The following is an 11,695-nucleotide window of genomic DNA, read 5'->3' on the forward strand; positions in this document are numbered from 1 at the left end:
CTGCAGTTTACATGAGTATTTTTATATCATCAAATTTGAAATTTTGTACTTTAAACCCCAAAAAATTGAAAAAATATATTATATTTTATGTTTTGGTTGTAAATACTCATTGAACAAAACATGTTGGTATACATGTATAATGATAGCTCAGTTAGCTATTAAATCTAGATGATTTCTTTTCCAAATTCTTCCCCAACCACTCCCATGTAAAACCCACTAATTTCTTGTTTCAGAAGTCTGCTGTTTGAAACAAAACAGACACCATCTTTCATCTTCTGGCAAACTTCATACATACAACGCAAGTACACTTTGTTTTATATATATTTTTATTCACACCACATTCACAAAATCACATCCAAGTTAATTTATATAAGTTACGATGAGCCAAAGCAAATAAATTTTTGTTTCCAAGAAGGAATAAATTAACAAAATTTATTTTAATGCTTATACTTAACATTATTAACTAGTCTCTTTGGAATAATCTTCAGAGCCCTTCCCTCCCAATTTTAAAAAAAGACGCTTAAATTCATTTTGATATGCCACTTATGTATTTAATGCTGTGTAAACTGTAAACATTTAGCAAAATTGTGTATTTTTTAATTATTTATGTTTTAACAAGCAAAAAATAAAATAATGACTTTCGGCTTTGAAAAATCAAACACGTAGCTGATGGTGGGATAATGAATAAATCATGATTTATCACACATTTCATAATTTTTTTGAAAAATAATTTCATTTGTCAAAGAATCAACCAAAAATAACAATTCATTCAAAAATCACACAAATTCAGTCCACACAAAATAACAGATAGCAGTTTAATCCATACAGTTCAATTCAGTCTGCAGCAAATCCACACACAATTCGATCCAGTCCATCCTAAGATCCACACATTTTGTTCGAGTTCGCGTTTTTGTCACCCGTACAGATTCGATCCATTCTGATACATACAAGTCTAGTTCATACATATCCATTTGATGGAAATGTTAAATCTTTCAATTTTCACCCATGATCTGAATTTCACACATCCAAGTTCTTAAGTTCATGATTCAATAAAATTCATTCAACTTAAAACCGCACCAACATATTTTTTTTTTTTAGAATTTACAGATAAAACCATATAACTTTTACTAAATAACAAACAACAGAAAAAAAATAATATAAAAATATTACTCTAGCACTAGAACATGTATAAAAATTGGGAACTGGGAACAACCTGATTCTGAGTTTCATATTATGCTGAAATAATTATAAAAATTGATCTATCTAGTTTACTAATTTCAGAAAAAATGATATATTTACTGTTAAAAAAAATCTTTGGGAATTCAACTTGAGCAGATTAAGGTAATATGACACTACTTTTTTAGGTTTTTTTCACAATCTAGCTACAAATTCTCTATTTTTCGATCAACTGTATAAATGCTGGTACTTCTTTTATAAAGATTTATGACAGCTGTAGGAACATTTAAATGGATGTTTTTAATTTTTACAAGAATTTTGCAATAAGGAAGTCTCGAGTCAAATAAACATAAATGCACCAAGAACCCAATTTGCATTGGAAAAATCCTAAATAAATTTTGAACTTCATTTGAAATGATGAATTTTGAAGGGTTGCATCTATCATTTTACCAGTGAAAAAAAATCCTACAAAGTAAAATAAATTGTTTGTCAAATGCAATATACATGTACATGTATTAAAATCTAGTCTGTTGAAACTTGAAAACAAGTTAACATGTTTTTTAAAGTAAACATGTTTTTCAAAACGTGGACAGGACTGCTAAACTATAACTTTTGTCTGCATACATGTATAATCATAGGCCATTTTAGAATTTGAAAAGAATAGTGCTGAAATAAAACAGGATATCATGCATTAACAGTGAAACATGTCTTAGTGAAATACTGCCGAAACCAAAAACAAATTTAAACTAAACTGTTGTACCAATGTCTGCAACAACTGCAACCATTCTGAAAGTGATCAGTCTTTTAAATTTAAACTTTTTTTTACAATTTTAGTGAGTGCACCACCTTTTAAATTGTAAGCCTGATTAGGATTAAAAAAAAATATTGAAAATATTTAGTTTTCGTCTAGTCTACATGATTACTTTTGAGGATTTAAGTACTGATGCTAAAACAATAACAATTAATAAAAAGTCCTAATTCCAACCACTAGGTTGCTGTTGTTGTTGTTGTTGTGCCCCTCCCCAGCTGGCATAACTACTGCCATCAGTCCCCCCACTCCATCCCCCAAAGAAACCCCTACTGCTGTTTTGACGTGTTGAATCATAAGTCTGACTAGTGAACGAATCACTTGCTGATGCGGGCTGGGTGGTTTGCTGAACAGGTGGAGGTTGTTGCTGACCAGGAAAATTTGCTTGTCCACTCAATACAGCTTGAGCAGCTGCAAACATGGCAGAATTCAACAAATTCATCCCGAACTGGTTGAAATTGGGATCACCCATTGGTGCAGGAGGAAGGGTTTGAATTGGTTTCCCTTGTTGCTGCACGTTCCATCCACCTTGATAATTATTCTGGTTACGAGAACCACCAGAATTCTGATACCCTCTCTCCTTATCCTTCATCACTATTTTTTCAGAATTTTTTGGCGCTGCTGTTGTAATGTAAACACTAGCTCCTTTGATAATATGATCTTCACCACACAGAGCTCGAGCTATTGCTGGATCTGCAAATGTAACAAATGCAAAAGCTCTAAATGGCTTAGGAATGAACACATCAACAACTTCCCCATACTTGCTGAAGTACTGACGTAAATCTTCTGTAGTTAAATCTTCTGTACATCTGGCAACAAACACTTTTCGACTAACCATCTGAGCAGCACCTTCCTGAAATTTTAAATCAAAATAAAGTTCACATTATATGTACAGTACACAAAGAGTGAATCATTCAAAAATAAGTGTTTTTTTTTTAAATTGAATGCTGATGACTATTATTCCAAGACAAAATAAAAATATATGTGTGGTTCCAGTAACCTGACCGACCCTAGTTGAACACCCCCCCCCCCCCTCCCCCCTAGAACTTTTTTTTTCATTTCCGAAAAATAAATTTTCAAACGATCAAATTTTGAGGATTGTGAATTAAAATAATTAAATTCATAGATTTCTGTCATCTGAATTTCCATCACAAGTATCTGTTATGGCTAAAATGCAACAATTCATAACAGAATGCAACAAAATTAACTAAAAATGTATCATGACTGTTTATTTTACAACCAAACACATGTAAAAATGGGGGACTTCCGGTTGGGGCATGTATAATACCGGAAACAATTTTGGTAAACGTACACAACTTTTTTCCAGATTTTGACATTCAAAAACAAACAAAATTGAAATTTTTTATTTTTTTTTTTAATGATAAAATGTGATAGAATTAATACTGTAATTATATTTTCAAAGCATCATTTGAAATTTTGATCATATTAACTAAATATTATTTACAATTCTTGTTTACTGTTAATATGAATAACATGAATAAAGTTTAGGTGGGCATAACATTGAACAAGGTAAGACCATTGTACAGGTCTCTTAAAATGTTCCTGGTTACTACACATATAAGTAAAACCATCTAAATCCCTACTTACATTAGAGTTTGGAATTGTGACATCACACCATCTACCATCAATCATATGTCTTTGTGAACAAACTTTCACCTGAGACTCGTATTCAGAAAATCGAATAAAGCCAAAACCTTTGGACTGTCCTGTTTTTGGATCTCTCTTGACCTAAAATTGGAGTATATATACTTGTTTTCATATTTCTTAAATCAACAAACAATTATTTGCATTATGAAAACAAGCTCTGACATTCCAGACCAGGGGTTTCATTATCTTTCATGTTGACTGGTACTTTCCACGTTTCTAGGTGGTACTTTTCAATTTATTCCATGAATATCTTATATAAAAAATCCTACATTTAGGCGGTACTTGTCAATGGCATAGGAGGGTAAAAGTACCGGGTACCGCCTCCTAATGAATGGCCTGCCAGACATTCCTACAAACCTTTATTCATTAATTCAAACAAAAGACTACTCTTCCAGGTACTATATTAATAGACATAATCATGATAAAATTCAATTTGGTACATTCTATGCTGTAGAAATTTATATTAACCTTCTTCGAGTACTTGCTAATTTTTTTTTTTTTTAAAGAATGCTCCATTTCCCCACTTACAGAATTGTTTTTCTTTTCAAATGTTTTTGTATCATGACCTTTTGTGAACATTTGTAAATTTACAAGACAAACATTTCTATCAAAAACAAATGTATAGTGAGTTCCAAGACTAACCTGAACCAGCAAAAGTTCACCAAACTGTGAAAAGTACCGCCTCAGATCATCTTCTGTACTCTTCCATGGCAACCCAAGAACAATTAGGTCACTGCATCTTTGCTTGTCTAGACATTTGTTCTTTGCTCCTGGATTCTCAATGCCTTCCTCACCTTTTCTTTTGTTTTCTTTATAAAAAGAGAAAGCAAATGTTTAAAATTCAATGTTACTTTTGGAAGTTCCAAACACAAGTCAATTGATATAATTTGGTTATTGAAATGAATATTTCAAAATTAAAATTACCAAAATGGAAATGTAAATTGAGAAAGATGAATCGAAATTTTAATATGAAAAAAATCAAATACAGCTTATTATTAAGAGGACAACGTAAAGTGAAAATTACCCAGAATAAAACAGTCAACTTTTTATAACTCTGTATTTTTATATATCATCATGATCAAGAATGTATGTTAGAAAACTCATGTTTTTCTCTTCTTTTTATTATATCTATTAGTTTTCAAAGAGTTTTAAGCTATGGATTTTTAAGAAAGCTATTCATTTTTTTTTTGTTAGTTTTATATTTTCTTTATACATGTTTACAAGGAAATGACTTACAATACAAATTCTTGCTGTAAAAAAAATGGAAATAATAATTTTTCCAGACAAGATTTTTTTTTAAAGACCTTGACTTTATGTAACCCATTAGGATCTTGCAGAGTCAGTTTTTTCCCCAGTAAATATTAATGCTATTAATACTTTTTGAACACCACCTACATTTACATATGATCCGAGACCACAATTATTTCAGTTTATTTCTTTAGACAATAAATGCAAATTTAAAAAAATCCCACCTGCACTTTCTCCATAATTTTTTTACAGTATGTTGTACTACTTTTGGGACAAATTATATCAAAATTATAGAAAACTTCATCGGCTCTTACTCAAAATATGGACAATTTTATGTTAAGGGGGTCTTGAAATCTTTTGACAGCTTCCAAAGTGCTAATTTTTAACCTCTTTCAACTGGACCAAATCACTACTTTACTTTAAAATTCATTACCCAAATTTTTTGACAGTGTCATTTCACGCCTTGACTTACTATTTGAGGCATGAAACATGGAGAAATACATTTGGAAGGGGTTATAAAAAAAATTGGCAAGTAACACACTAGGGACTACATTCGTGGACAACGAAAATCAAGAGGCGACAATTGTAACCTCGCACCTAATATTAAATAGTGTAATTAATTTACATGGGAGATAATTACACATTTCAATTTGCATTCTGAGGGAAACCCCAAACATTAGACACTCTACTGTCATTTGGACAAATATTAAAAAGTTTGTTATTTTTAAATACCAAATATATACAACAATATATACTCTTTAAAAAACACTTTATTTAAAGTTATGTCTTAACGTTTTCATGTTCTTATAATTATATTAATTTTGGGATGTGACAGACTAATTGTAAACAAGGTCAGCGCCCAAATTCGAAAAAAATGCCATAAATAATAAAATGTTAATAAATGTCTGACAGTTCAAGCAACCATTACCTTTTGCAAAAACTACAATATAGACGTTCTGTCCCCAGTTACCATCAGGTGGGAATAATGTACCATCCGTCAGTCGAATGCCTCGAAAATTTCCAGTGGTTGGATTTCTGTATTTCATTCCACATGCTCCGGGGAACTGGGCAGATAAAGTTGACAAGAGGAGAGTTGCATCATCTTCACTAGGGATTTCAATTGGCTCTTCACCTTCATCTTCCGCCACTTGAATATACTGGGACATTTTGAAAATAACACTGAAAATGGATTTTATCTGTTCAGTTTCATGAGGAAATATTATACTTCCGGTTCCAACAGCGTTCGTAGCGGGATTTTTTGGAAGGTAGTGTAATACCTTAACAGTGAGCTAAAACAGAATAGACAACGACGGTCTCGTATATTTTTATTGGTTGCTCTATCGATTGATTACCTTTCAATCCCACTTTCAGCACTTCTGTGCTATTTTGTGGCGGTCAGTTTTTGTTGGCGAAGTAAGACACTGGCCGGAGAGATTTCTACATATAAGGCACAAAATGTGCACCATAATTCAGTTACCTTGTTTTGTAACCCCCATTTACATAATGGTTACATTGGTTACATTGGTTACACTCATACCATAGATGTAATTGGGTATTACATCTATGCTCATACAAACTATCAAAAATCATCATATTCAGAAATTCTCAAATTCTGGTACATTTGTAACCTTCATTGACCTAATGGTTACATTTGTTACACTGGTTATACACATGAAAGAATCCCTTGTAGCCATCATGTTACCATAGCAACCCCCCATTATTCATGGCTTTGAGGTTACATACATTGTAAGTTATTTAGATCACAATGATTTTGCGGGATTTAGGGTTACATGCATGGGGAATCAGGTTACAATGGTTACATCCATGGGAATCAGGTTACAATGGTTACATCCATGGGGAATCAGGTTACAATGGTTACATACATGGGAAGTCGGGTTACAATGGTTACATGCATGGGGAATCAGGTTACAATGGTTACATACATGGGGAATCAGGTTACAATGGTCATTGCTTGATATCACACAGGTTCACGTAAAATGTTGACGTCATAAAACAAAATATCTGACGCCACAATGGAAAAGTTATTGTTGTTGACGTCAAAAGTTCAAGCGGCCGGGTCAGCCGGGATTAGCGATAAGGTGTATGAACCAGCTGGTAAACACACTAAATATTCTTTTAGATACAGTAATATTTTGGATATACCACAGGTAAGAACTACCTCATATGGAAAAAAATCTTTTAGTTTTGCTGCTGCTTCTTTATGGAATAGCTTACCAGACCACTTCAGGACTGTTAACAGCTTCTCACATTTTAAGAGTCTTGTTCAGTCCTGGAGTGGAACAGAATGCTTTTGCTCTGCCTGTAGATAACTTTGTGTTACAATATTTATGCTTTTTATGCTGCATTAACAGCTTGCTTTGCAACTGAAATTTTGTTTTTTTACTTTTTATAATTTGAAAGATTTGAAATTTTTACTTTATAAATCATAAATTATTTAAAAAATAATTTTTAAACAGAAATTTTTTAAAAATTTTAGTGCTTCATATATATGTTTTAGTATTTTGAAAGATACATGTATATGCTTTTTGCTTAGAGTTAATTTTTGGTGCTGCTTTTTATTATTTATTGCATGCTGCATGCCTTGTTTTATTTGTTATTGCATATTTTTTTATATTCGGTGAAAAGCTCATTAGAGCTTATGTTTGTATTGTTTGTCAATATGCCGAATCCAAATAAAGTTTTACTTACTTACTTACTTAACATGAAATGATTAATTTTCTGAGTTGTTTAGGTGCAATATGAAAATGTGTAAATAGAACCTTGGTTTTCGCCTGAAATTTCTCCCCGTAAAAGTTTATTTATTTATGGCAGTCCATTACAGAATTTAAACAAATCAAATATTTTCATTCAATTTCTGCACAAGTTTCATAACAAAATATGAAGGTTTACTGATAAATTCATCATATTAATTCAGTGCGTGAACCGGTGACAAAATATTATCGCCCCTGTAAACAGTGGGCTCTTCTGACTAGAGGTAATCGGTAACACAGTGTACAAGCGGACAGTGACACAAAACGGAAGTTGCTGAGTTGCTGATCTGTCCGACGGCGATCGGCTCGTTGTTTTTCAAAAAAATATAGAATATCAACACAAAGTGTCCCATAATGGATTGTTCAGCAGCTCAAGGTAAGTGAATAACTACAATGATGTATTTTTGACCATTTAAAGCTTATTTTATGCTTTTAGCATCAACCGTCTTTTTAAAATAACTCCTGATCATGAAGAGGGGTCAAAATTTTGCGATTTTTCGAGTCATAAATCTTAACAAAACTCCGAAAATTCAAACATTTTCAAGATTTTTAATCGATACATAGTTGAATAATCATATTCCGCATACACACACAAAAGTTTGGTTCATTTTTTTTTATTATATTGTCACAATTGAATCTTTTCTATTCAAAGTGTACTGTCCGCCTCGTTGCCACCGTATGTTTTCATACTGTCCGATTCGTTGGTCATATTCATGATCGATATCTTAAGCAAAAGTAAGATTGAAACATGCAATTTATCCACATTCATGACCGATTTCCTAGGAAATATCAACATTTATAAAATGTTACTGATTATTACATATAAAAAGCATTGTTAATGCATGCACATGAAAATTTAATATACGTTTCTCTAGTTTGTTTTAGGAAAATGGGGCACGTAGGTGATTTTTATGGTATATTTATTCATACATTCATGTGGAACATTGTTATTTTTATCACTTAAAAACATAAATAGGGGTAATAACTTTTCATGAAAAATACAACCATGCAACAAAAGTTATTTCTAGGCCTTTTATAGCTGACTATGCGGTATGGGCTTTGCTCATTGTTGAAGGCCGTACGGTGACCTATAGTTGTTCATTTCTGTGTCATTTAATTTGTTCTCTTGTTTAGAGTTGTCTCATTGGCAATTACACCAAATCTTCTTTTTTATATTTATAAACGTTTGACACAGAAAATCAAAACAATAGTTTTTTACACCCAGTTTGCGTCTTATTTCACCAATAATCAAACAAATCTCATGGCTTGGAATTCAAGTCAAAAAGAATCAATTGAAAAGTTACGGTGTACTTGAATGGTCCATGAGTTTGTTTTCCTATTGCCTTAGTAGAGGTAAGAATACTTATATACACACATTTAACATGAAGTATGCGGTGAAGCCTTTCTTGTTAAATTTTTTATCATAACTTGCATTTATTCTGTATGAGTTATTATTCAATTCTTATATGTACAAATCATCGATTAAATAAATTAATATGAATACATTCACGTTACTTAATACATGTATTTGTAATCGCTTAGGCAGTTGCGGATCCAGGCGGTCGGGGGTCCGGGGTTGGGAACCCTAGTTACTTTTTTTTTAATCTTTCATCTGGGTATGAATTCTCTCTTAACAATTTCTGGATCCGCTCCTGAATTATATTTTTGTAAGTTTAAAAAACACGAATATCAGTGAAATTAACAAATATGGAAAATATGGGGCAAAAAATACCCGTCCCCATGTACCTACGATTACATCTATGTTATAGTATACATTATGATCGAAATGTTAAAGTCTGATCACGGATGCAAAGTAAGAGCGTATTTTCCTTTTGAAATGTCTGTGAAGAAAAGGACACGATAATTTTAAATTATTACATGGCATTTTCCATATCGACCCTGGTATCAGCCCTAGACTTCCATATCAAGCCAGAGGGCTTTAGCCCGAGGGCTTGATATGGGTCGAAGGCTGAAACCAGTGCCGATATGTAAAATGACATGTCATGATCTATTTATCACATATTTCCAAGTTTACTGGGGCTGATATGGATTTTCAAAAGCTAATATCGATTCTCAAGGGCTGATATCGATTTTCAAAGGCTGATATCGATTTCAAGGGCTGATATCAATTTTCAGGGGCTGATATGGATTTTCGGGGGCTGATATGGATATTGGAAAATAGCCAACTTTAACTTCCTGCTTTATCTGACCATGCAAAAGCATACATATCAGTTCAAAATGTGTGATAAAAATATATATAAATGCTTTGATAATTATGCTGAACGATTGATCAAATATAAATCAATGAAGTTATCAAATATTATTATGTTCTAAACATTACACGCCGTATACCAACATGGCATAAGCTGAACAAAAACGGGCGTGGGCCCCCAGGCCATCCTTATCGGTTTTAATTTCATTTAAAATTTACAGAGATTGCGGGTCAACTTGTTTTGTGTCCGCTCCTCCATTCTTGATGCAAACATTAGTGGGACCCCTTTTATTTTTATAAAATCTGGATCCGCCTCTTATTGGTCATATGCTTTAAGTAAATCTTTTATGACCATATCTAAATCTATATCTTGATTGTAACCTGCGTCATCGAAGTGAAAGAAAGTCTCGTAACCGCTATACTTCGTCATTCACTCCGTCCGTCCGTCCGTCCGACCTGTTCCTTGAGGTCATGAGAAATATCAGATTTGCGGGGTGTTGATGTGGAGATTTTTTGTCTTTTTGCAACTGGGCTTCCAATTTCATGCGAGTTATCATTTTCAATTTCAAAAAGAGTGCTTGCTGTTTCCAAAAGATCACATGTTTTTCCTATATTAAGAGTTTCCTTATAATTGTCACTATGTATGTAATAACCATCCTTTTGTAGTTGGTTTGGTTTAACACAAAAGTTTTTCGTCTGAAGAATGCATTTATTTTGAATATAAACCTTTATTTTAAGTGTTTGTTCCGGATGGCGAATTATATTGTGGTCTATTATTTCGGAAAATATTTTGCACGAAAACAAGCATGTTGTACAACTATAAGGATTACTAGTACTCATCATGTATATCTGAAAATATAAGCAAAACATTATTTAATTGATGTTCTTAAGTGCGCTGCATCACTCACTATCATATACTGTTGTTTTAAAATAACTTTTAAACAAGAATGTGACCATAGTACACGGATGCCCCACTCGCACTATCGTTTTCTATGTTCATTAGGCCGTAAAATTGGATCAAAACTCTAATTTTGCATTAAATTAGAATTCATGTCATAGGGAACATGTGTACTGAATTCACCATGCATTTATTAGAATATTATATCGGTAGAGAATCTAACAACAAGGTCCGCAAACGATGAATACGAGCAGCAGACATGAGTAAAGGTTCTGGAAGAGTGACCAATGTCCCCCTTTAATTGACACGAGATCCAAGCTGAATATATAATCTATAAATATTTTCCATATATAATCATAGACAGTATCTGTGTTGAATAAAGTTTAAATGTGGATAAATTGCATGTTTCAATCTTGCTTTTGCTTAAGATATCGATCATGAATATGACCAACGAATCGGACAGTATGAAAACATACGGTGGCAACGAGGCGGACAGTACACTTTGAATAGAAAAGATTCAATTGTGACAATATAATAAAAAAAAATGAACCAAACTTTTGTGTGTGTATGCGGAATATGATTATTCAACTATGTATCGATTAAAAATCTTGAAAATGTTTGAATTTTCGGAGTTTTGTTAAGATTTATGACTCGAAAAATCGCAAAATTTTGACCCCTCTTCATGATCAGGAGTTATTTTAAAAAGACGGTTGATGCTAAAAGCATAAAATAAGCTTTAAATGGTCAAAAATACATCATTGTAGTTATTCACTTACCTTGAGCTGCTGAACAATCCATTATGGGACACTTTGTGTTGATATTCTATATTTTTTTGAAAAACAACGAGCCGATCGCCGTCGGACAGATCAGCAACTTCCGTTTTGTGTCACTGTCCGCTTGTACACTGTGGGTAA

The 11,695-nt window shown here is 32.6% G+C and overlaps 1 protein-coding gene across 1 annotated transcript; it reads right to left on the reverse strand.

Annotated features, from left to right (window-relative positions):
• Window positions 1-306: 306 nt before the first annotated feature.
• LOC143080034 (TAR DNA-binding protein 43-like) lies at window positions 307-6,138 on the reverse strand. The gene is made up of 4 exons (XM_076255680.1): window positions 5,829-6,138; window positions 4,295-4,461; window positions 3,593-3,733; window positions 307-2,837 (listed from the first exon to the last, which is right to left on the reverse strand). Exons 1-4 carry the CDS (start codon window positions 6,064-6,066, stop codon window positions 2,151-2,153), a joined length of 1,233 nt encoding a protein of 410 aa, XP_076111795.1. The 5' UTR covers window positions 6,067-6,138; the 3' UTR covers window positions 307-2,150.
• Window positions 6,139-11,695: the final 5,557 nt, after the last annotated feature.

Source organism: Mytilus galloprovincialis, chromosome 6 (assembly GCF_965363235.1).
Source record: "Mytilus galloprovincialis chromosome 6, xbMytGall1.hap1.1, whole genome shotgun sequence".
Lineage (NCBI taxonomy): Eukaryota > Metazoa > Mollusca > Bivalvia > Mytilida > Mytilidae > Mytilus > Mytilus galloprovincialis.

Excerpts from the sequence above, each read along its gene's own strand:
- LOC143080034 (XM_076255680.1), bottom strand. The coding sequence starts at position 6,066 with ATGTCCCAGTATATTCAAGTGGCGGAAGATGAAGGTGAAGAGCCAATT. Across the intron at positions 3,734-4,294 it reads GTGAACTTTTGCTGGTTCAG|GTCAAGAGAGATCCAAAAAC; the intron begins GTTAGTCTTGGA and ends CTCCAATTTTAG. Across the intron at positions 2,838-3,592 it reads TCACAATTCCAAACTCTAAT|GAAGGTGCTGCTCAGATGGT; the intron begins GTAAGTAGGGAT and ends TTAAAATTTCAG.